This window comes from Meleagris gallopavo, chromosome 6, assembly GCF_905368555.1.
Source record: "Meleagris gallopavo chromosome 6, MGAL_WU_HG_1.1, whole genome shotgun sequence".
Lineage (NCBI taxonomy): Eukaryota > Metazoa > Chordata > Aves > Galliformes > Phasianidae > Meleagris > Meleagris gallopavo.
Window position 1 is genome coordinate 48,159,501 of NC_139409.1, and position 26,582 is coordinate 48,186,082.

The window sequence follows — 26,582 nt, forward strand, 5'->3', positions numbered from 1 at the left end:
GGACAGAAAAGAAAAACCTCAAGATAGTCTTTTCCCCACTGCCACTTTGGGAGCTGAGAAACCTTAGGAGATCTCTTATCTTCTTTCTAACAGCATTCCTACGCCCCTGCTTTAGTTAATTGCTTTTGGCTGAGGTGATGCTGTCTTCTGAAGTCTTAAGGAAAGGAAACACGATACCAAAATTTCAAATGTATCAGAAAACTGGAAAATTATGATGTTGACACTTGGGATTTACAGTGAAAACAACAGGGACACAGGCCCATTGTTCAAGGTGCTGGAGTCTTTTTTTGCCATGCCCTCCTAAATCTAGATCTTTAGAATATCCAAATGCTTTACAGAACCCAAAGTGCAGCAGCAGTTATATTAAGCTGCCACAGAAGTGAATGAATCAAGTATTAAGCAAGCTTTCCCCCCTCTAGTCCTGTGATAAACCAAAATAAAAAACTGAAAATATTTCCATAAGCAAATTGATTCCCAATTAGTATTCCCAATTTAATCTGTGCTACAGCTAAGCACGAGTGACCTGTATCTACTGATAATTCATACACAGGAAAGAGAACCATAGCCTCCAAATACAGTTCTGCTCCTCTAGCAGACTCTAATCATGCACAGCAAGTCTCAGGATTTGTTCAGTTGCTGTGCTGCTCTCCCACCTCCATGCAAAACCCCAGCTAAGCCTCAAGACTGTATGTTACAGGGAGAAATATAAAATAAAATAAAAACAATCTTAGCAGTGAGGGCTAAAGTGGATGGTCTTGGAAACAAACAGAAAACACAGAAGCTAAAAAACGAGAGACCAGAGATAGAGACAAGCCCTGCTCCCATCCCTCCATCCTTACCTTCATAGCAGGGCAGGAGCTTCTTCCCACTGGGCTGCAGGTTGGGGGGAATGATGTTGCAGAAGCCATGGGGCAGAATGTATTCTGTCTCATAGTAGATGTTTTTCCAGCGGTGCGCACAGGCCTAAACAGATCATACCACACGTGTTACTGACCCAGAGCTGCAGGAGAGCCCTCTGACCAAGGCAGAGCATGCAGAGTAAGATCAACAAAGGCTAAACCGGCCTCACTAGAACATAGTGCTCAGGATAAATGCCACACAGAGACACGCTGCTTCACACTTTCCCAGAGGCTAGCTTGCTCCTAAAAAGTAACACTGCATCGCTACCAGACAAGCCACAAGTTGCCTTATGCACAAGGATTAATCAGAATCAAAAGAAATGAGATGTGAAACAGCAATGGTTTTGAACTTATGCACATGGTGAGCCACGTCCCCAGCTGGTTTAAGCTAAGAACATTAGTGTAGATGCATCAATTTGTATCACTTAAGCATTGGTCTCATGAGCACAGAAGCAAGCTCTCTGCTACAAATCATCTCCTTAGCATGCTTTCAACTTTTCCTGGAAACTTTGCACCAGTCTTGCTATCTCAGAGAAGCCTGCAACAGCCACCTTCACAAGCCCCACATTTTACCCTATCATTCCCAGATGGGACATCTTCTTCCCTTCTCCTCATTCTACACCACCTTCCTGCCTCAACACCTCAGAGCTGTTTATGTTGCCCATAGAAACATCTCAGTATTTAAAGGGAACATCTCCCCTACAAGGACAGGCTGAGAGCTGGAGCTGTTTAGCTTGGAGAAAAAGTCTCCGGGGAGATACGATAGCAGCCTTTCAATATCTAAAGCAGAGCTACAGGAAATAAGGGGACAGACTCCTTAGCAGGGTCCGTTGTGATAGGATAAGGGGAAAATAGTTTCAAAGTAAAAAAGGAGAGATTTAGACTGGATATAAGGAAGAAGTTTTTTTACAATAAGAGTAGTGGGGCATTGGAACAGGCTACCCACAGGTGTGGTGGATGCCCTGTGTCTGGAACAATTCAAGGTCAGGCTGGAAAGGTCTCTGAGGACTTTGGTCTAGCTGTAGGTGTTCCTGTTCACTGCAGGAGAGTTGAAGACCTTTAGGGGTCCTTTTCAGCTGAAACAATTTTATGATTCTATGACAAATTAAAAAAATAATAATAATAATCCACAGATTGCCACCCATCACGCAAAGGATGCTTATAGTGCACTTGGCTTGACAGACAAATGCGTGTCAGCAGCCCAGCACAGATCAGCTTCAGGGACTCAGCTTATGACTTTAATCCCCCATGCACCATTCATTCAAAATTCAACAGCAGCAGAAGTAACACTCATTCTCTGAGTAACAAGGAAGTAGTTTCTCTTATGACTGATGAGTACCATGAGCACAAATACGCACAGGCACGTTCTTTCTGAAGACAGTACCATAAAGACACATACCAATAAAGCTGGCGTTAAGTCAACCTCAACTCCAGATACTAACTCAAATGAAAAATGATAAAGAATATATATATTTTTTTTTAATTATGGAAAGATAAATAAAGCATGATGATATTGTAAATTCCCCGACATTTTATCTTTTGAAAACTGTCAGAGGCTTGCATAAATTTACCTACTAATCTCTCCCAGAGGAGCACAAATGACAGAGAGACAGGGTGAGCAGCAGCGTTTCATCACAAGCAGCAGGCTTTGCTCAGGAGCAATCAGGAGTGAAGTGCAGAGGCCAAGAAAGAGAATAATATAAGGAGAAGGAAAAAAAAAAAAAAATAAAGGAAAGCAGCCACTACATCAAAAGTACACTCAAAAATCAAGGTGAGACTGTGGATGTGTCTTAGTAATTGAGTGCTATCCCCTAATCAGCTTGGGGTTTTTTGTTTGTTTTTGAGGGGGGGGAAGTTGTCTGATTTTTGTTTGTGGGCTTTATTTATTTATTTATTTTTGGTGATATTTTCTGCGTTTTTGTTTTCAATAATGAAAATTTCTCCATACCCTCAGTCTTGCACATACTCAAGCATAATGCAATTAACTACTGGTAAGCCTGAGTCTGCTGACGGCTCTCCCCACTCTCCCCCAAGACCACAGTTGCAGAATTTGATATTTTCCCAATGGATTGGAGTTCAGTATCTCCTCTTCTCCCAAAAATTCACTTCTGTGCAGCCAGGCAACCAGCACATTTGTCTCCCTGCCATGGCAAAACTTGTCTGCATTTGCTTCTGGTTCTCTTGCCTTTACAAAATTATTTGCTTGGATTACAATGCATGATCCTTGCATGTCTCAGCATTGCTGAGTGAAGGTGATGCACTATCAAAAGCAGTTAAAGCCTTCCTCCTTTGGTTGCACATGTCTGAAAAGGCTTTGGGAACAGAGATGAGTCACTCAAATTTGATGTGGAACACAGGAGAAAGGATGCGAATTCCTGAGGCAAAATAAAATCTTGCTGGACCAAGCATGCAGAGGTCTCTAATGTTAGCAGACATTGCATCACTGTGATATAGCAGACGGACCACTTCAGAACAGCAAATGTTTTTTGCTTTCTTGAGGACTGAATGCCAGTCATAGGCTTTGCATCATAGAAAAAGTAATGTGAGACCAAGACTTCTCTTCAGAGGCTGAATCCTGAAGTTAGAGTCCAGACAGGGGACTTTTTAAGTGTACCACTATCAGACTATTCTGCTTTGCTCTTCACTACGAAGGCTTTGGCACAGTGATGGGTTCCCCTCCCTCACCCCTTCCTTTGCAAGCTTATCACTAAATGTGCCAGTAAGTCAGCTGCTTAAAGTGAAAAACGGCAACACATGATAAAAAGCAGAGTAACAACAGATGTGGCAGGTATTTCCAAAGAGCAAGATTAAAGCATGTTGGCTTATCTCCAAATCATAATGCACCGTCCTCAGCTCCTCTCCCAACAAAAGCAAAAGAAGGAATTTTGCCATTTCGGTTTGGGAAGAGCCAGCAATCTCAGCTGTATTATTGTAGCACTTTGATTAACGCAAATACTGACTGACTATAACCCAGGACAGGAAGCCACTAGACTACAAACTTTATTTTTTTTTAGATAATCTTAGTTCTTCCTCTTTTAAGTCTTCATTATCAGTTTGAAACTCTGTTTCAGTAATATCCTGGCACATGATGGGCTCAGACATAATCCACATTACCTAACACTAGCCAAGCCTCTTGCACACTCCTAACCTTCCTCTTTCCACTGAAGTTGTTATTTCCATCTGAAGAAGGGGTATTTGATTTGGTGAAACTGGTAAGGCAAAGCCACTAGGCAATCTCAAAGCAAAAGGAGCAACTACAACCCACAGTTACACTGTGGAACTATATGCTCTAACATAGGGCATTAAGAGCACGAAGAGTTCACATGGGTTTAAAAAGAAATGCTCATATTTATGAAACTAACAAAAGAATCCAGGGCTATTGAACACAAAAATATTGCAATTACAAGATCTTTTGGGAAAGTACATTCTCAACCACCTTCCTGGGCAGCCCATTCCAGTACCCGACCTCTCTTTTGGAGAATTTTTCCTAATATCCAACTTGAATCTCTCCTGGCACAACTTGAAGCCATTCCCCTTAGCCCTATTGCTAGTTACGTGGAAAAAGAGACCGACCCCCAGTTCACCACAACCTCCTGTCAGGTAGTTGTAGAGAGCTGTAAGTTCTCCTTTCAAAACACAGACTTCCTACTGCTGGGAAGACACTGGGGCTAGGTAGCCTAATAGTTCCTCAACTTTAAAAAGTTCTGTTTTGAGTGAGCAGCCAGCCCTAGCTCTGGCAATTGCCTGGCTTTTTCATATACTTCCCTCTCCTCTGCTGCTTTTGCTTACCTTCTGAAAATGACAGAAGAATTTGTCTAGCTCTGGCCAATGACTGGAAGATGACAAGAATTACGTGTCTTGGAACCACGCAATGATTTGTGTTGGAAAGGTGCTTTAAAGATCATCCAGCTCCACACCCCACTGCTGTGGGTAGAGACACCTTTCATTGGGTTGCTCAAAGCCACATCCAACCTGACCTTGAACACTTCCAACACAGAATCATAGCATGAGGCTGGTTTGCCTGGATCAGAACACATTACTCCTCAGTCACCAAGCAGACTTCTTCCAAGCATACATATTGGGTTATCCCTTGAAAACACACATTGCTTACACACTCTTCTAGTTGGAATGCACTCATTTTGTGCTCTGCTGTTTAATGTATTTTATTTATCCCATTCTGCTTTTCCCTTTTTCTTCTACAGTTGAACATAGTTAAAACTTTCAACTAAGGTAATGAACCAGCTAGCCTCTAAAACACTAGCAAGCTGTGCATCAGAGACAATCAGATAAAATACCACTGCACTATCACAGAAAGGTAGAAAACCCACCTGCTCCCCTATAGGAGGTCACCATGCAAGGACTCGTGGTGCTAAAGTGTCTCATCACATATTAAATAAAATGCCTTCACATTAAGCAGCTTTCTCCACTTGACTGAGCAGGTGGTCAGTGGAGAAGGTGCTGTACAAGAGCTCCTGTTGCTAGGTTTGAGACTCATGGGTGCCAACACACCAGTGCGATTCCCTGCCTCACTGGAAAGATGGGGTCACGCTGCAAATTTCCAACTCAAAAAGTAGCGTTTAGCATTAGATTGTTATTAGGGGTACTGTGACATCAGTCTGAAATTTGCCAGCCACACATTATGCACAACATTTCATAAAAAAATTTCTTATTCACTTAATATTCCTTCAAAAGCTCCCAGGGTAGATGGAGCTCAACAGCAGATGCAAACACAGGCAAATGTTGACCATAATATACCCATAAATTTTAAAAAGATATTTGTCCAGTTCTTAAGATTTTTTTTCCAGTACAGGAAATGCTTTGCAGAAATAAGTTCCACATCCTAAGGACCACATCTGCTCTCCTTGACCTTTTGTGTGGTAACCATATCAAAGAGAACAAGGCCACCCACACACAACTAATTCATCTTCACTTTCAATGCTTCCGCCTCATTAATGGAAAATACATATACATAAAGACAAAATATTTCCCTGAAGTCTCATCTTACATTTTTCATGGTGAGTTCTGATATGTAATGCATATGCTTGTGGAAAATGAATGCATACATAAACAGAGACAACCTACAAGAAGAGCAAAACAGCAGATACCTCACAGACAAAGTTCTATTTATTCTGTTTGAAGATTTAATCCCCCAGATTTGGGAGGAAGCCCTTAAGTGACACAAGTCAGGTGTGATCGCTTTGAAGTCATTCATCTACAAATAAAACTTTTTGGCTGGAGCTCATTTTCCTTCTGCTTGAAGGAAGGGAATACAGAATTTGCTGCCCATAAAGCTGGACTCCATCAGTCACTACCAAACACATTAATTCTGACGTATTTAGCATTAAAGTCAGACAGCAGCGATGATTTTAATGAGATCAAAGAGAAGAGTGGACCTACCAGCACACTTCCACCAGCCTTAGGCTGTCTAGCCAGGCTCACGCCCATCCATTCATCGTCTCTGTCTTCTTTACAAGTCTTTCCACAGAGCATGCCCCGAGAATTGCCTACAGGAGGAAAAGAATGGCAGCAAGGCAGGAAGACATAAGCATCTAGAAAGAAATCTCTCGGAAAAATGGTTGCCATCAAACATCTGCCTGTCAGTACTTTTCCTTTCCCTTTCATCCCAATTACTATTTCTTGTAAGCACTACTCAGGGTGGTGCTCCCAATGTCACCAGACACCATCCATAGCAGAGGACAGACTCTATTCCAAACAGCCAGCAGCTATTGCAATATGCCCACAGCTTTACTTGAATAAACCATCCAAGTGAAGTTAGTGGAATACACGTGCAATTGCTTCCAGAATGCAATCAAAGCAAAAATATCCTGGAAAATGAGATCTGGAATTTTTTTTTTTAAATGAGGTCTACATTTTTAGTCCCAATTGGCAGTATGCGTGTGAATCCACTAAAGATGCTTTATACTGTTGTAGATGGACAAGTCAAACAGCTAAAGTACTACTGTAATCTATCCAAGCTTCATAAAAACAAATCCTATTTAACTCAAACATGAAAAGATTTACAAAACGATACTAACATAGTTTTAATTATAGGTGGAGAATTAAATAACGTTAATCACGTGACCAAGAAAATGGAAACGTTTAATGACTTCAATTTCTCCATCAGAATCCAGCAGAAGGTTTTCTATGAGAGTTTTGGGAATAGGCTGATTCTGACAGTATGTCTGAGAAAAGAGTCAATCCTGACTACGTAAATAGTGTACAAGTAGGACTCACTTAGAGAAAGCTGGGACCTCTTTAAGGCTGGCAGGACTGTTAGCCACATGGGGTGCTTTGTGCTCCCCTCAAAGTATCACTGCTACCCACCTCGACCCATATCCAGCTCTGTGCATCTTCTGTCAGGATTGGTGTGGACTCGACACTTAAATACTGCTCCTGGGGACTGAATAGAGGTGCTGTATCTAGAGTCTGCCTTGGGAGCTCCAACCAAGACCCTGGAAACCAAACACAAAGTAACAAGTCACTAATTGCATGAAAGAAATAAGAAATAACAAACAACATCAAGGTTCACATTGCCAGGGATTCCTCAGCTAAAGCAGTTTTTCCAGAAGCTTTGTAAAATGGTAACGTTGATTCACAAACTGAAAACAACACCGAAAGTACAAGCATTTATTTTTTTTTTTTTTTGCTAGTGAAGCCATGAAAGCCATGAATACTTTAATAAATTAAATTTCTATTAGGATTGTAACACTTGTAGAGCAATTCCTTTTCTCACCCCAGATAGCACTTAGGAAAGTATTAAGACAAATAACAGCAGCCCCATCTATTTTTCCTCAGTTTTAACTACATCTCTATTGGCATTAAAAAAACAAAAGACCTAAAATACACAGCCCTGAGAGGAAAAAACCTGAACCTGAATGTTTCCAGCCAGCTAAAGATTAATGACTGCTTAGAAAGTTGAGGCACTCTATTAGCAGAAGATTTTATGTAATTACAGCTTTAAAACAAACACAAGACACAGGAGCAAATTTCTTCCACAGTGCCTTGCCTTGCTATCGGCCATTACTTAAAGTCAGACTTCAGTGCTTGAGCGTGCAGGCCCAGCCTGTCACCTGGGAGGCAGCAGCAGACCATGGAGGCACCTTTCTTGGTTTAGCCATGGGAGCTACTGCTGCAAAGTCAATCTCTGTACACGGCCTACACACAGCACAGATTAGCAGCCCAGTATCAGACCCAAAAAAACAGCTTTCCTTCTTTTAAATGACTTCTCTGTCATCCTCCTCAGCAGCCTCCGATTTCAAGTTCCAAAGCCAGCCACCACCCATCGTCACCTCCTCAGGAGACCTGGGGCATGCATGTATCCCAGTCAACCTGGGCCACCTGAAATAGCTGCCCTCAGGTGATTCTTCTCTAACATGCTTCTCCAGATGTGACAAAACCCTCCCATGGCAGATGGAAATAAAAAATGAAAAGCAACCCCGACACTGAGTGACTGTTTCTTCCCAGGTTTCACAAGTTAAGTGGTATTTAGAGAAGGTCAGTGGGGCTGTCCTAAATATCACAGGTCCTATTTTCACAAGTGAGAAGAATTAATGGCTGAACTGCTTGAGTTGCTGAAGCCTACAAGGCCTGAGCACATTGTGGATTAAGAGCAAAGGATCCTGAAATAACAGCCTGACATGGAAATCCCACCATGCAGACAGCAAGCAGAAAATCAGATGCCAGTCATTTCATTTACACAGGCAATGAATGTGTGTCATTCACTTACTGACACTTGTGTAGGCTAACAAAAGCAAATAAGGTGGGATATTACTAGCTTAAAGAGTTACAGGTTCAAATTGCAAATGGCAAGAAACTGTTCCTATGAACTGTTAGAAAAATAAGATAAGGTAAGCTGTGCTGACCTCCAGTTTAAACAAAGCTTTCTTCTAACCCAAAAAAAGTAAATCTGACTCAGCAATTAGTGCAAAAGATACCTTGCGTCAGAGAACCCCAGACAGAGCTTAAGGAGCATAAATCACAAAGACTCAATTGGTTCTGTTAAAAAAAAAAAAAAGCTAAAAGAGAAAAAATGGTGATTACAGATTTGAGTGGGCTACTGCCACAGATTACATTACTCAAATTGTCTTGAGTGAGCACACCTTTCAAAAAACAGTTTGTTGCCATCTCTTCATACGGACTGAGCAGAAGGAAGCAGCCACTAATGTGTGCCAGAAGCAAATCTATTTTGGATTTTCCTGAATACCGGACACCTAAAATTGGTAGTTCACCTACACCACGCTCAATATTATCTCAGGATCTTCTTTCACTCATTCACTCTTGCACTTCCTCCAGAGGTTGAAACCTCGGTGGATTTCCTGCTCTGACTGATGTGATCCATGCTTGCCCAGACCCTGGGAAGGCTCGCCTTCGGAGGGATGGCATAAAGGTCTCCTTCTGCTGGGCCACATGCTTTTGGCTGCTCAGGTTGCCATTCACCACGTACCACTCAGTCCAGTTTTATCCAAAGAACTGAGGCTGGAGTATTAGCGTATTACTCTTGTCAGTAAAAGATTCCCTTAAATCTTTAGCTAGTTTCTGTATACAAGTGTTTAACCTGTCAGAAGAAGGTCACCTATTTAACTGTCAGAAGACTCCTCAGCAGACCTGGGAAGAAGACTCCTTTGCATCCTGATGTTCTGAAGCTCACTGAGCAAAACAAGTGTCCGTTTTGTGTCTTCCCTACACGTTAAAGCACCTTAGAAGTCTTCTGATATTTCTATGAAACCACGCTGCAGCCAGAAAAGGTGTTTTTCTTTGGTACCATTTACAAACAGAAATGCATTTTAAAATAAAGCCTTAGAATCTCATATACTCTTGTGATTCAGCATTGCGCATTCTTGCCCAGCCTAAATACAAGGATATGTAAAAAGCCCACACAAGTACTACTCTGAGGGTTTTGCTATTATCAGGCAACCATCCAACACAGTCCTAGGTTAAAACAGCCTAATGCTGTGGTAGAGCTTATCAGGACTTCTCTATCACTTTCCCCTGAAGACAACCAAGGGCAGTAGAAGTGGGGTTTGGGGCCATTTTAAGGTCTCTTTTACTTGATGTACATAGAGTCAGCCACATCTCATCGTCCCTGTGAACTAAGTACTGGTATGTAAGCCGATGTGAGAAGCAGTAAGCAGAGAGGCCGTTTAACTTTCTCTTCTTGAATCTACACCCACGTGGTCAAGGACAAACATCCTCATCTGTATGGAGATGGCTCTGCAGCTGTGCAGCCAAAAATCATCACAGCCATGCACTGCATCAGCCAGCATTAATGGACGACGAGGAGATTTCTGGCCACAGGGCAATCATGCACCCTTAAAATTACTTCCTGCAGAACAGTAACTGTTACTTTGCTGGTGATTGACCCTCAGGACATATAGATTTGGAAGCTAAGTGCCACATTTAGTGGAAAGAGCAGTGAAGGGAAGTGTCAAGCTGCCCAATGGCGTGGAGGGATGCCAAACACACCGAACATCAGCCCGCAGCACGCCAGCAGCAATTAGGCAATCACAGCTCAAGGACTGTGGAGTGTGGGCACCTCACTTCACTGCAATGTTAAGTGGCAGGGGAAAAAAGTCCTTAAATATCTCCACATACCACAGCAGATTTCAAAGGCAGAACCAGGAGAGAGTGCCCCACCAGCATATCCCGCTTGAGTTTTTCCCTATCGGAAGAGTCTCTGTCACATGTCAAGCCCTCAAAATAAAAACCCCAGTGGTTCATCTAATACGTGCAGAACTAGAAGTGGGAGGAACGTTATTTGGGTGGCAGATTGTAAGCAATGTCAGCAAGCCCAGACTCTCCACCTTCTCCAAACACTCCAACTCTATCTACACCATCACCAACGCAAGCATCATTAACACAGCATCCATCCTTCACCAGGTTGATCTGTTCCCACGTCTTATGTGTCTTGCCCACATGCTCACCATACCCCAACAACACGAACCCACCAGCCTAAGATGCAAAACCAGCCCCGTCTTCCAGCAGCAGCACAATCCAGTGAAGCGTGGGGCCGAAGGGGTGCAGCACCAGCACAACAGCCAGGCTCATTCCTTGCTGTAATTCTCACAGCAGGATGCCGTGCAGCTAAAATGACTCCATTACTTTTTAGTGCCGGATCGTGCTGCCAGAAAAGATGAAGTTGTTAACCTGGACTTGCTGAGGGATTTGGGGGAGTGCCAGTAAGATGGGGAAAGGAGAGAGATAAAGTAACACCATATTAATAAAAGAACGATGAGAGATGTCATATCACTGACATCTTTTACTGGTACAAAATTGACGTTGTTTGTTCTTGAATTGTCTTCTCACAAAAGAGAGAAAGTCACATTCTTGGTCACTCTGCTGGGTCTTTAGTCCAAGCTTGAAAATTATTTCCAGAGAACAGAAGCACTTCAGCTTGTCCGTGCTCCAAATGCAAGCAACCACCTGGATCCTTGCTTTGCTGGAAATGGGAACGACAGGGAGCGGGGTAAATCTCTCTAGATTTGCAGTCACAAAACCCGGGTAAGGAAGGAAAACGGGGCATTGTCAGAAAAACAATAACCTCAGCACATCTGTGATGACAAGCTACTCCTGAGAAAGAAACTGTGCAAAAATAACTCAAAGAAGAAAGGATTGCTGGAATTAACTATTTCAGACAGGACAGAGGCACAGATCTGCGTCACAACTGTAGAGAAGGATGAATACTCATATTCCATCTTAACCTCTGGGTCTGCATCTGACACAACATCTCAAACGAAACATTCTTCATGCAGAATATTTGGTTCATATAAATCTTCAGAAAAAAAAAACAACTCTGAGCTCATTTGCTTAAAATCTACAGGCTTGTAGCAAACAATACAGGTAAATGCTTTTCTGGTGTGGAAAAATGAGTGGCTGAAAACACTGAAGTTGAAGAGCTGACAATTACAGATGCCTTTTTATTATGAGGCAGTGATTTTCCATGTATATTAAAAAGCAGATGGACAGGCTGCTGAGAGGAACACGTTTCAACTAAGATGCTCTGATGATCATTAGGGAATATAGGGCCCCGGGGCAATGAAGATTAAGAAACCCTGAGCTATCACGATAACACTCCAATGCTTTGGAGCATGTTAACACATTAAATAAATTTATATAGGCAAAAGATAGCTCTGGACATTGATCACATTTTTTTTTTTTTTTTACAGGCTTACACAGTGCATAGCTGACCCTGCAAGCCACACATGACCAAAGTATCACAGCTCAAAGTTAACCTAGGTTAACTTCCCACAGCAATCTTTAGGCCGAGGAAACGTGAGCAACTCAAACCATAATGCTTCTTCATGGAAAGAAAAGCTATAAAGCTAAGAACAAAACTGACACACACACGCACACACAAATAACACAAATAAGCTGCATGTTACAGTGGGATGAACAGCAAGCATTTTTAATACACACAAGGGCTGCTCCAAAAGTAATGGCTCCTATATTATTGTGTTGGCCCACAACATCAGAGGCAGATGGTGGTGGTATGGCAGTAAGGGCTGAGCCTTCCCACCAGTATTCCAGTACATGTTGTTCTGTGACAGATGGCAGCAGAAGAGCAGTCTGACCAAAGAGTGTCCGCCATGGGAGTGCATCTGAAGCACAGGAGCATCACTGAATTTCTCCATGCAGAAAAAATGGCACTCATCACTGCTGAACATTTATGGAGACCAAACTGTGGATATGAGCACAGAGAGGTGGTGGGTGGTGCGTTTCAGCAGTGGCATCAGTGACAGCAGGTCACTTCCACTTGTGCAGATTTCTATGAATGCAGCACAATGGCTCTTGTTCATCACTGGCAAAACTGCATTGCTCATGGTGGAGGCTGTGTTCAAAAACAGCCTCTTGTAGCTGAGAATTTGCTTTATCAAACAGTGTTATATTATAAGACATAACTTTAGGAGCAACATACCTATTTGGTATACCAGCCCCCATCCTGTCCCCAGTGTATCACATTTTGAAAGAAAAACCATCACCCATTAACCCTACAAGCCAACTAAGAAAATAGCTCTACAGCTTTACACACAAAAGCTACACGCACAGAAACCCGACAGATTGCCACCCATCCTGCTAACCATTTCCCTCTGCACTCATACAATAAAACTAAGATCCTATCTTGTACTTCAATTACATGCAACTTGTAATCACTTCACAATGGAAATCAGAGGCTTTTATGCTCTGAAGTGGTGTCCAGTATGAATGTGGCTTTGTAATATTGCTTTACAACACTGCAAGCCTTCATGCCCCTCTCGTTAAGAAGACAAAGCTAATGGTACTGACCAGGGTTCAGTCCTTCAATGGTCTGAATGTCCAGAAAGAATGCCCAGATCTTTTAAGCTCTCCAGAAGAAACACATTAAGCACTTAGAACTGGCACTGCCCCTCCAGCACAGAGTGACAGCTTCAGATAACTGGAAGGCAGCTGCATATACCTTGAAGAGCAGAACAACGCAGTGTGGGCCCTCATCTTCAGACTCCATCTATGTATTATGAGCACTGAATGATACTTATGTGTGTATAAGCATTGGAATAGTCTCCGCAGGGAGGTGGTGGAGTCACCATCCCTGGATGTGTTTAAAATCCGTTTGGACGTGGTGCTCAGGGACGTGATTTAGCAGAGGGTTGTTAAGTTAGGGTAGCGTGGTTGGGCTCGATGATCTGTAAGGTCTTTTCCAACTTGAGTGATTCTATGATTCTACAACGAGTGCTTGCTTGTGAAAAATAAGAATATTTTGGCTATATCTCCCCTAACTGCTATCACCTCCTCTGGGCACAGGACCCTGAAGCAGCCATGAAAACAAGCTCCCCATTCCGCAGTGACAGAAGGGCTTTCCCCATCACCACCGACAGCCCGGTGCCGACTCTGAGCACACCGAGCTCCCAGCTGTCAGGGTTAACCCCCGATTAATCCGTTTAACACCACTCGGCCACCTTAGACGTCTTTTGTTTCAGGGTGCACCTCTGTAAACAAGCTCTACTGCAGAAACCGGGAGCAAAACGCGAGCATCGCAGACGCGTGCCCTCAGAGGGCCCCGCTCAATTCCCACACAGACGGCACGTCGCAGGTACCTGCACCGCCCCACCTCCCGCCCCAAAGGGTCACACCAGCAGGTGCCACCCAGGATAGCTCTCGTTACGCAATGCACCCCTTCCACTCCCCAGCCTTCGCCCACCCGCCGTGAGAGGCCGCTTTCCGCATGCCCAGCCCGGCGCTCCTGCCCCAGCCGAGCAGCGCTGCCAGCCGGGCGCTCCTCTTTCCTCCGAGAGCTCTTCTCTCTTTGTGAAGCGGCCCGAGAAGCCCCCGGCCGCGCCCGCCCAGTGAAAGCCGCAATGCAAAAGGCACAACTCGTCTTAACCGGGGGGGACTGGGGGGGAGGAAGGGGACTGAAAGAAGCCCATTTTTAAAGAACCGGACGCGGCATGAATACGCTTATGTCTATCACAGTGCCCCTCAGTTCCCCCACCGCAGCTGAGCCGTCAGCGCGGGAGATAAAGAGAAGCTCTGTGGACGCTCGCTGGCAGCGGCACATTAGAAGGACAGGTCCCATTAAGAGAAAGCAGTTTAAATTCTAACAAAGAGCCTCTCACCAGACGGGGAGAGGCAGACCCCGCTCCGAGGCTCCTTCCAGCCACCGGGACAAGCGGGAAGCAAGCCAACGGCACGATTCTTTCGGATGCGGGCAAACTTTCCGTCCCCGGTCGCTATTAAAAGTCCCACAAGCACGACGATCCCCTCGCGGCGGGTCGGGGCACGACCGAACGCCCGCGGTACCCCCGGTCCGGAGGCACCCCGTGCTCGCAGCCGGGCCGGCACCGCCCTCGGGGCACGCGGCTCCCGCTCCTCGAGTCGGTCCCGTTTCCCCCAGCGCCACCGCCCCGCTACTCACCACCGCGTGCTGTCATGGTAGTGCTGCAGCACCGAGTACCCGAAGAAAGACCCGTTGGGACCCCGGAAGACCACGGGACGTCCCACGTCCACGTTGTAACAACGCGCTAAGGCCACCCACAGCAGCGCGCTCAGCACCCGCGTCCAACTCCGCCGCCCCGCCGGCATCCCTGCGAGTCCCCGCGCAGCCGCTCCAACACCGACTCCTCGACGGCGCCGCTCAGCGCCGCGCTTTTGTGCCCGCCCCGCGTCTCTGCGCTGCCCGCCCGGCCCGGCTGCGCCCCGCGCCGCGACCCGCGGGGACTGCGCGCCCCGCTCCGCCCCGCCGCAACGCGCCGCCGCAACGCGCCCCCTGGTGGCCGCGGGCCGCATCCCCTCGGGCTGCGTCTGTCCGGCGCTGTTTGTCGCGGATTCATAGAATCACGGAGGTTGCAAAAGATCTCTAAGATCATCTAGTCCAACCGTCCATCCACAGCCAGTATTACCCACTAACCTTGTCCCTCAGCGACGCATCGTATCTCCACGTTTCTTGAATGCCTCCAGGGACGGTGCCTTCCCCACCTCCTGAGGCAGCCTGTTCTAATGTATCACTGCTCCTCCTGAGGAGTTTTTCCTGATGTTCAATCTGACTCCTCACAGTGAGCTCTCTTCCTTCCCCAAGTTCCCAGAGAGGTGATAGGGGACCAGGGCTGCTTACCACCGAGGCACCACGAGTTGTGTGGTGCAGTGTGTAGGGCAGGTGAATGAGGGCCCAATTCATGTCGCACCAAAGGGATTGGGAGAAAAATCAAGGGAAGAGATGGGGTCTTTTACTGGAGCAACAGACAAGCACACACCTAGAAGGAAGACCAGACCACTATTTTCCAGCAAACATCCTCCAGAGCTGCAAGTGAAGCGGCAGCATTCACGGCTAAGCTGAAAGTAATTGTGCTAATATTTTAATAGCCTATCTGTGACTGAAAATGATTGAATGCCCAGTAAATTGGCAGGAGCCAAGGCAAGGTGGCCACCTCCAGTGGGTACAACAGCAGCCACGTGCTTCTGCAGCAGGAGGAAGCAGGGTGTTCTACAGCTCCTGGCCCTGCAGAGTCCATGCTTCTGTTATTCAACAAAAAGGCTGCAGGTTCCCCTCGGGATTCCAGTGGAAGTGAGCTTAGAAGCATGCTCTTGAGGATCAGCCCCAGGAACTGAGAGAAGTGCTCCCTCAGAGATAATTGGCAGTTCTACTTGTTGCTGTTAGCTATGTGGGTCCATGTACCGTTCTCATCTGTGAGCAGCTGCACTGGGAGAAGCATAGCAGGTCCCAGGGAACGCAGGAGAGGGGCCAGGAGCTCTGATGTGGTGGAGACTGCTTCATCTGGCAAGCAGCTGGAGGTACAGTGTGAAGTTTCTGGTGTAGGCACAACTTGAGTGTGTTTGACACCTGGTGGTCCACGGGGAATGTGCTTCAGATAGCAACAGGGAGATGCAGAGACGGGTTCTGGATGCTGGGGCTGGCTGAGAACTGCTGTGGGAAAACTTTATTGAAGATAGAACAGTTTTTCAGCACAGGAAGTTCTCAGGAAGCTCTCAGTATTTCCTGAGGTGGGATGGAGCTGACTGTGCGTTCCAGCTGAGAATGCATGTTCAGCAAGGAGGTAATTTTGTGGTAATCTGTTTCAAGCTATTGATGTAGCTCTTTCAGAAGTGTAGCTTGTTTCTGCAGGTAAGCATCCTCATCAGATAAAAGCCATCTCCGGATTGTTTGTAAGCACTGACCTTGGTTGTCCTCATCCAGTATGCTGGTGCTGTTTGTATGTGCAGGTGTTACTGCCTGGAAGCCTGACATTCTTCATGTTGAGTGTGATGCTAGAAAGTAGAGGTTAGCAGAGTAATATACCAGGGACAAGTTTAATAGAACAGCAGTAATTACAGAACTGGGCACTGAGGAAGTCGGCAGAGGAAGGGAGGTTTGTCGCCATCAGTGCAGTTTACACGTGCTACAAAAAGCTTGGCAGAATATTTCTTTAAAGCTCTTCCTCACAGTGGTCTATGAAAACACTGGGACATTTTGACTCTCCAGTTTTCTAATTTTGGGGGGATACAACTGCAAATGAGGATGACGTAGCAACGCATCACCTTTAGAGGTTGAACAAGTGAATGGGACGTGCTCCTGCCACAAACCACACAGATCTGCCTGTAGGCATGCACACACAATGGGACTAGGGTTATGTAGAAATGAACAGTGAAATGAACAGTTCTCCACTTTTAAAATCAAGTGGCAAAGTGCTTAGTATCAAATAAAATGGAGAGGTCACTTATCAATACTTTCAGACATTATTGTACAAGCAAGTTGAAACAATTGGTTTAATCATTAGGGAACCAAGTGAAAACAATGGGGCATTTACATTCAATTAGCAGGGATATTTATAACATTTAATGAAAAGATTTTCACAGCAGTTTTATTACTGCGCAATCAATATGGCTAAAAAAATCTGATTTAGCCAGAAAGTCAATATGCAGTGATTAAGCAAATTCCACAAATGACATGCAATCCCATTAGCACTACCAAGCCAAATTCTCTGCACTTTGAAGCAAGAAAACAATGGGGCTTTTCAGTTAATTATCCAGGCACTGAACGATGCTAGACAGCTCTCCAGTGAAGTTAAAGGAAATGTGAGCTGGCACCGGCTGGGGAGAAGGAAGGGCTCATTCATCTCCAGAGAGACAAGGGAAGCAAAGTGGCTGCATGAGATGAGCACAGCTTGTCTCTCACCTTGCAGAGCTCTCAAGGGGCTTGTTTCACCTGGAATTGATACAGTATGGAAGTGTGTTAGGTCATTTTGCTCTCCATTCCTGGCAAGCAGGATTATACAGAGAAAGGGAAGGAATATTCCCACCTCCTCCCCAGCTTTTTTTTCTTTCTTTTTTTTTTTTTTTTTACCGTGCATCCAAATACTGAAATAATCTCACAACATTTAATCCAATGGGAATTTTGTCAGGCGGAGCAGAAACTGCAAGGTTAGACCTTGAAGCTGTTAAAATCTTGGCGTGCCGTGGAAGAAATGAAAGCAATGGGAAGCATCCAACTGCAACTGCGAGCGTAATAATAGTGTACTGTTAAATGAATATGATACTAGCAGTAAGCACTGAGAACAAGGGACAGTAAATATTATGCCAACTCTTAGTTAATGAGCTATTCAAACTAGAAATGCAGATGTAGCTAATCCTATATCCCTGTTCTGTCTGCTTGAACCTTGATGTTTGCATTGTCTAGGGTGGTTCCGTCCCTGCATCGTAAGGGCAATTTGTAGTTTACATTTATCTATATTAATTAAGTACTTAACTGGAATTTAACATGCTGTATTTTGGCAGCAACTGGTCTCAAGATCAGGTTTTAAATTAGAAAAGTTATTTGTAAAATGATGACCTACAGCAAAAACTCCCATGACAATACTTGTTAATTAATAACTTGAATTGCAGAGCTAAGGAAAAAGAAAAAAAAAAAAGCACAATGATGTTCTGGCTGAGGAAAGAGAGAAAACAAATGCCTGGTATCTGAATTTCTTGCAGCATCAGTAGACGTGGTTCATCAAGACTCACTTTTAATAGGTAGATCCCCTCCTGGGGTCTCTTCCCAAAATGCAACTTCTCATATAATAATTTATTATTTTAAATATATTCAGCTTTGCTCCTGTGCTACACAAATCCAACTCGATGTGACTTTCATTATTTTGACAATTACCTTGCTTAGCTTTAGGACACCTCTTTTTGCTATGCTACTTGTTTGCTTCTCCTTGCATTTAGTGCTGTGGTATCCCAGTAGTATTACTGTGTTCAGGTTTTACACTCCATTTTAGGCTGTTCCACGTCCACATGAACTCAGATGTGCTCCCACATGGGGAGAAAGGAAAGGGGAACATGTCTGCCTGTGCTACATCCATTTCTCCCACCCCAGCAGCATCATTCAGGGTGCACCAGCCATGGGAAGGCACTCCATGAGCTCACTGATAGAACAGCTGCTGTGTCTCCTTGCCATGACCCACACATTTGCATCACTCTGTGCTTGGTAAGGTGGCTTTAAGCAAACTTGTGCTAAAGCTTTCCCATCACAGCACTGAAGCTTGCTGATTCTTCACAGGCATTTTCCATATTTCTCTGCCCAGTGCTCGGTACAACGAGGTCAGTAAATGTTTGTAAATCAGTCTTCATGATAATACTGTCGTTTATTTTTAGCTTGTTCCCACTGAGCTCTATGATCTAATCCATGCTCTGACTCCACTGTAATAAGCTAAGGAGACCGAGCTTCTTCCGTCTTTCTGTGGAGGAGAAATTTTCCAGACAGTTTTGTAGCTCTTCTCACAAATCACGCTGAGAGCAAACTTTTCGATTCCTCCTTCATTGTGGCTTCATTAAAAAGATTGATCCTGGTTGCATCTCCACTGAACTGGTGTAAAGGACACAGTCACCTTTATTACACTGTAAAGAGAAGCAGAAAGACTTCTGTCTCCTCTTTCCAGGCCCTCATTGCTGCTGAAGCTGTCATGGAGAAGAGTGTGGCATTGAAACTTAAATACGTAGGTTGCTCTGAAAGTAATGCCTCCTATTTATTTCATGGAATCTACAAGTGTTGATGAGTGTCGGGTATTAAATCATTTTCTGCATCTAGATTTACCAGCAAGTCTAGACTGTGATTATCGTGATTCGAACCATATATTCAATCATTACTTTCGTTAAGTGGAGGAGATGTCTTCCTCAATTTTTACACCAGAGCGCAAGAGGAATTTCTTATGGTAAGTACATGTATCAGGTTAAGTTTCCACTGTAAATTTGACTGAGGTGTTCACAGTGATCACTTCAGATTATGTACTCGCTTAAGTCCTAATGCTTCACTCTTCTCTTTGGCTGTAGCCAGTTCTTCAGCTGGAGCAAACAGGAAAGAAAGAAAATGGTTCTCTTACATGTACTGCTGTTTGCTGCTGTTAGCTCTCAAGCCACTGTATCTTACCTTTTTTGTTGAGCTCTATCAGAGTTTTCCAAGTAGATTTAGAATCCAGAAAGCTTTATCTGGATTGGGGATAGTGTTAGTACAAATCTTAGGTGATATAGAAGCTTGGACTTTAATCAAAATTCTCATCACATAATGATAGCTAAAAGAATAGATTGGAAAGCTATAATTTTCAGAGCCTCACATGCAAAAAAAAAAATATATATATATATATATATATACACATATATATTTATCAATTTTCTGTTTTCAAATATTTAAGGGCTTTCTGTTCTTAAACTGTACCATTTCAGCAGCAATCCCATTAATGTAGTAATACAGATTCACCATTCTTCTATCCCCTTGGAGACTTTGCACTTACGTTAGTTGTAAACCCTTGCCCAGGCTTTCAGTACTGGGGATATGTTTCAACCTGATTTATGGTCAATATTTGACCAAATGAAAATGCATCATGTAATGTAAAACATATTTCTAAAGCAGTTATCATATTCCCTATACCAGAAACTGAATACATTTATCAGAGCCAAGAAAAGAATTACATCAGTTACATTTTTCTCCTTTCGTACAGTTAAGATCCTTTCTTCCGTACATCTGGATCTCTCCATTCTCTTTCTCACACAGTAGACCTCCACTCAGTTGCCTCTATTTAGCAATGTTGCATGCTTCATTAAGGTTCTGCTTAACCATGAGTGCGTGCTTATGCTTTATTGACTTACGGGGAACTGGATGGCAGTGCTGAAACTAAGCATGTGTTTGGGTTGAACTGGGACTCAGGCTAACTGAGGGATGCACTGCTAACAGCAAGTAGTGGTCATTGCAGCACTCACATTTTCCAACAGCCATCGCATATTTGTTTGCATATAGTTAGAATTACAATAGCACTGTACTCATTCATATACTATGTGTTTAAATATGTGTACACACACACACACACACACACTGTAGAACCACACACAGGCTTATTTTGAATCGCTTTTTGTTCACCAGCATTGGCCTCACTGGTAGAGTTGTCACTGCATGTTTTTACTTCACGCTGACACCAGTGATACCATGTCCTTGGTCACTCAGATGATTGAACCTCATTACCACAACCAAGGGATCAGCAGAACCAAAAGCTTTTATCATTGTAACAAGAGGAGACACACTTTTATTTTGCAATATACTGTAATGAAATTCTCTTTCTGTTTACTTTTTTTTCTGATATATATTTTAGACCGTCTACAGTAGGACCCATGTATATAAGTAATAAATTCAGAAATAAGCCATGTAGCAATATATTCCAAAAGTAAATACAGCATGACTCAGGACCTCACCTGTAAGGGATACAATGGAGAAGCCCTTTGTCCTTAACCTCCACTGACAGGTGCCCACCGGGACCACTGTGAGGAAGGAGACAGACCACCACCACGGTAGGAGAGCTGTACTTAAGGAAAAGTGAAGCTCCACAAAAAGGCAGTTTGGAGTACCTGCAGCTGAGTTTTCAAAAAAATGGTCAAGAGAGAAAACTTCTCTCTCATGCGACTTCAGAGAAATTCCAAGAACGCTAACCTCACTGCTCCAAAGCTAGCCTTTGTCAGTACCTCCTAAATCACTGTATTGCAACCAAAAATGTAATGACAGCCCTGAAACATAACTAACAAATATCGTAGAATCATTTAGGCTTGGAAAGAACTTGGAGATATCAAGTCCAACCATAAGATTTCTATTGGCTTTCTCTGAACCTTTTCCTGTCTGTAATGTTGAAGATGATCACGTGCTATGGGATCATTTAGTACCTAAAGGGGAGCTATAAGAAATAAGGGGATAGACTCTTCAGCAGGGTCTCTTGTGATAGGAAAAGGGAAATTGTTTCAAATTAGAAGTGGGAAGATTTAGTCTCTATATAAGGAAAAGTATGATAGTGATGCACTACAACGGGTTGCCCAGAGAGGTGGTAGATACCTCATCCGTGGGACATCCAAGGTCAGGGATGGTGGGGCTCTGTGCAACTTGATCTAGCTGTAGGTGTCCATGTTCACTGCACAGAAGTATCACAGCTCCAAAGCCAAGTAATGCCAATTTGTTGTCTGCACACAGTGTTTATAGCCAGCTAAACTCAATAGCAGAGTTTCTATGGAACCAGTTTTAGGACTTGTGTATGTCCTTCCACAAATTCCCTCCTCTTTTCCCTGTTCCTCACATCTTTCCATTGAGGAGCTCTTCTTTCTAGAAGAAATGGTTGACTCTTACTCAAAGCAATGAACAGCAATCAAGATTTCAAATTTGTTCTTGCACAAGAAAACACATTAACAAGTCTGTGTGAAGCGTATCTCTCACAGGCAAAACTTTAAAGACAACTGCAGTATGAATTTACACCGTTTTATATTGAGGAAATTCAATCAAGAGTTCTTTGGTTTAACATCTCTTATCAACAAGATATATCACAGAGGAAAGAGAGCCTAAACAAAGAGGAAAACTCAGTATTTAATCTTCCAGTTTTCTAAGATGGAATTCATAAAAGCCTACCAACTGTCTCAACAAATGAGACAGTTCCATCCACCTGAGGAAGACCCTTAGAATACCCATTTGGTATTCCCCAAAAACAGCTTGTTTGCTTTTAAGTACTTGTAGAAACATTGGCAGCTGCTTTCTGACTGAGCATTTGGCAATTGCATAATGGAAGCTGCAATTTGCACTTGCCTCCCTCATCACAAGCCCATTTGCTTCCAGAATCTGATGACCAACACTTCCACCCATGTCGTGATTTCAAAAAACTTTGACACTGGATCTCTCAACTGGGCTCCCTAGGCAGCTGTTCCAATGCCTCCCCAGTCTTTCTGAAAAGAAATTTTCCAACCTGAAACCAACCTGAGTTTGGTCCTCATACTTAGGAAAACTAGAGGAGGAGACAGTATTTCTGAGAAAACAACAGCAACAGCAACAAAAACACACAAAACAACATCAACAAAATTAATCAAGCCATTTGAACTCAGGTTGCTTTCTGAAATCTCTGAGCTAAAGTGGAAAGTATCCACCTCCTTACGAGCCGCTGGCAAGCAGGAAGGGCAGTGACAGTACCTTGAGATCAGAGCATCGTACCTCAGTAGAACTGCTTTCATCTGGCTCCAAACCACATCAGCAGCCAGCAGACATTTAGGTTTTCTGATGTACCAGGATCAGGAGTGATCCACCAGATATGGAAAAAGCAGCGAGCTCTTCCTCTTGGCAAATTTTTGCAGAAGAAATACTTTATGCAAAGAACAGAAGAAACAATGGTGTATTTGCTGAAAGTACTTAAACGTAGGCCCAGCACCTCGTTCTACCTAAACAATGAATTATTATTATGTATTAGTCTGACATCTAGAGTAGATTTTTCCAGAGTTTTTCCTCATCATTATTTTGTTTGTCATTATTACCTGAGGAACATCCATGGAGCTGAAGAGTAATCAACCAATCTATTTCTCAGTTATCTTCTTTGGGTTGTTGCAGCTGGATTCAGATCCTTTTTTCAAAGTTTTCTGTTTTACTGAATTTCACCCAAGAGAAAAGTGATTCACAGAATCTACCCTGAGTGTACATTACAGATGTGCCCAAAACTAGAACAAAAGGAGAACAAGACACAACATAAATAAATTCCTAAGCGTACTGACCTGCCATTTCTAGGTCAACCTGAGCACCTCACTATAGAGTGAAAGCTTTAAAAAAAACCAGCAGACCAACTCACACGCAGAGCTGCTACTTGGTGTGAGGAAGGACACCACCGTTCAAGTACTAGATTTCGTAAGCATCTTCTTGTAGTTTTCCTTTTTCTTGCCTCATCTTCTCACCCAGTGAACATTTTCTGTTTAGTGTTCTCACTATTCGAAACACCAACAATGCATCTTATCTACATCTTCAAATTTAATAAGTATTTCTGCTCACCTCACAAAACCTGCTTATGAAATACTTGTTCTGCTATTTAAACTTTGCATACAGCTTGGCTCTTTGATCAACTTTATCATTTATTTTCACTTTGTTTTCTCCTTACTGGAGGAACAGAACCTTTGTAAAGGTCTGGCACAAGTTTAAATGCTATGTAAGACCTACTCTACAAAAAAAACTTCTGTGGAAGACCTGTGAGGACAAAAACAAAAACTAGCTGATCCTGCAACTCATACTAAAGCACTGTCTAAGTATATGAATGTCTGGTACGTTGAAACACAGCCATTAAGTTGAATATTTATTTTTACACGACAGCCATATAACATCATGTATTACATTGCCTCAATATATTTGATGTTGTGTGCCAAAATGCAATAGATACATACCTTTGTGCATACGCTTTTAACTGAACTTGCTTGCCAGCATTTTCCCAGTCTTGTCTGATGTGATGGTGGTTGGCTAATCAGCCTGCTCTCTCTCATGGTGGAATTTACAACACAGACTTAGTATGTTGGATGGAACAAACCAATAGGTTTCAAAAGGCATTGACCCAGTCTTTATCTTTTCCCCATAATCTTCTTAATAACGTAATGGGTATTATAAATAAAGGAGGTGAATGGTGAAATTGTGACTTTTCACTGAAGTTCTTCCCCACCCTTAGAAGTCTCACAGCTCCAGCCTCCTGGGAAAAGTGCTAGGCTACCTAGAGAAATACATCCAAGAGAAACAATAAATCAAATCTCCCTCTGGATTACCCTTCTTTGCCCAGCATCACAAGGAGATTAGACTTGCTACAAAAGACAGTTTTTGCATCAATATCCAAGAAACAGGGAGTTGGAGGCAGAGCCACAACTGATTCTTATCATAGTTTTCTTAAATGTCCTAACTGCATCCCCAGCTGGTGTCTGTTTTGCAAGCCAGGTGGCAGTACATCCATCTCCAAAACGATCCCCAGGACAACGGGGCAAATCTGCAAGCACTTTACTACTCCACAACAAAAAACACAAAGAGGAAAAATGTACTAGATGCTACAAAGTCATGACATACTGGCCATGTAGTGGGTCCTATGGCCCACCACTTTGCTATATTTAATATAGCACCAATGTGCTATATTAAACCTCACAGATTTATACAGCGAAGTGCTGCCTTTCCTATTTAGCCTCTCTTTGTAAATATACTCCTCTGAAACTCCGGTGGTCACTTGAGCTTGGACCACTTGTCAAAAAGCCCAATTTACATCACAGCTTTCAAACGTTTTGCTTGGAATTCCTGTCACATCTGCTTCTCATTAGCTGGCCACTCCATGTTTATTATTACACATGTTAACTATCATACAATACTTGTGTGAAAAGTTCAGATGAACAATAACCTATTTATCATCTCTGAGACCCAAATATATTCTACCCCTCCAAAAATGACACTTTCTGCAGTTTTGTGCGTGGGCAGCTGAAGTTTCAGCCCCTAACTAAATAATTTCTGACATGCAGGACCCTTCTGTGACCCAGTTATTTCTGAATGGCCTGCTATGCTATGGCTTAATTTGGTGTGTGCTGTACATACACAGTAGTTCAGAAAAGTAAGCCGTGGGACTACATAGGATTTGTTATCAGCGTGAGATATGCCAGAAGAGGCCTACTTATCTAGCTTAGTAATGTGAAAAACATTAATTGGAGCATCTGGATAACAGTGTTGATGCCAACAATTTTTTTGAAAATATATACATATAAAACATACTTTGCCAAACCCCCATCCCAGAAGCAGCTTCTACGGATATAATTCAATTTAAAAACAGTGGCATTGAGGCAAGAACTTTGCAATCCTCCAGTGGTATTCTCTACAAATAACAGAAAGAGAGGGGCACTGCAGTTGTGATCACGCAGCAAACTCTCCAGTTTACATTATTCTCACATCACAGTGAACAGTCCTGCTGTAAGAAACGTTCCGAGAGAAATTTGGTGGTAACAACCTTGCTACCCATTGACCAGCAGCGTAAGATAATAAGACAAATTTGGAGGTCAGTGTCAGAGTTTTGTGGTTTGCCTGCTGATTTGTTTGCAGGCTGGAGCAGCTCTCCTGTGAGGAAAGGTTGAGGGAACTGGGCTTGTTTAGCTTGGAGAAGAGAAGGCTGCAGGGAGACCTCATTGTGGCCTTCCAGTACTTGAAGGGAGGGTATAAACAGGAGGGAGAATGGCTGTTTGTGAGGGTGGATGGTGATAGGACAAAGGGGAATGATTTTAACCTGAGACAGGGGAGGTTTAGGTTGGATATTAGGAGGAAGTTTTTCACCCAGAGGGTGGTGAGGCACTGGAACAGGTTGCCCAAGGAGGCTGTGGATGCCCCATCCCTGGAGGCATTCAAGGCCAGGCTGGATGTGGCTCTGGGCAGCCTGAGCTGCTGGTTGGTGACCTGCACATAGCAGAGAAGTTGAAACTCAATGATCATTGTGGTCCTCTTCAACCCAGGCCTTCCTATGATTCTATGATTTCTGTTGAGTTCTTGTAGCATCACTATTAAAGCAAATCTGCATGCTCCTAGCCCCTTTGCTTGGGTAAGAAGGACTGAACAGCTACAATTATCAATTTTAGAGTATTGTTATAGGCTCCTCCATGGGAAAGAGTTACTTCAAGCTCCACCTAACCTCAGATTTAAGAGAAATGCAGATCCTTTAGAAAAATGGAGAGTATGTGATGTCTCCTTGCCCTCCTTGTGCATGCATACAGACCTGCAGAAACATTCTCACAAAACTGGGAACAGCCTATGTTGGTCCCCATACACGTGAAATCAGATGAGATATTTAATTACAATCACCTTCTCTGGCACATGGTAAATCAGTCCAGACATCCTAGTGTAATACATTAGCCAAAATATGCTCACAATTAATTGACAGCAGCAGTGACATGAGATGTAAGGAG

At 43.5% G+C, this 26,582-nt stretch overlaps 1 protein-coding gene across 1 annotated transcript in view; it reads right to left on the bottom strand.

Moving 5' to 3' along the window:
* ITGA9 (integrin subunit alpha 9) overlaps positions 1–15,128 on the bottom strand; it is a 218,275-nt gene extending 203,147 nt beyond the window's left edge. Inside the window, exons 1-4 of the mRNA XM_085226640.1 lie at positions 14,785–15,128; positions 7,224–7,351; positions 6,297–6,403; positions 840–963 (exon numbers count right to left, since the gene is read on the bottom strand). Coding sequence (XP_085082766.1) covers positions 840–963; positions 6,297–6,403; positions 7,224–7,351; positions 14,785–14,951 — 526 coding nt within the window. The 5' untranslated portion in view covers positions 14,952–15,128. The remainder of the gene's footprint in view (positions 1–839; positions 964–6,296; positions 6,404–7,223; positions 7,352–14,784) is intronic.
* Between the last annotated feature and the right edge of the window lie 11,454 nt (positions 15,129–26,582).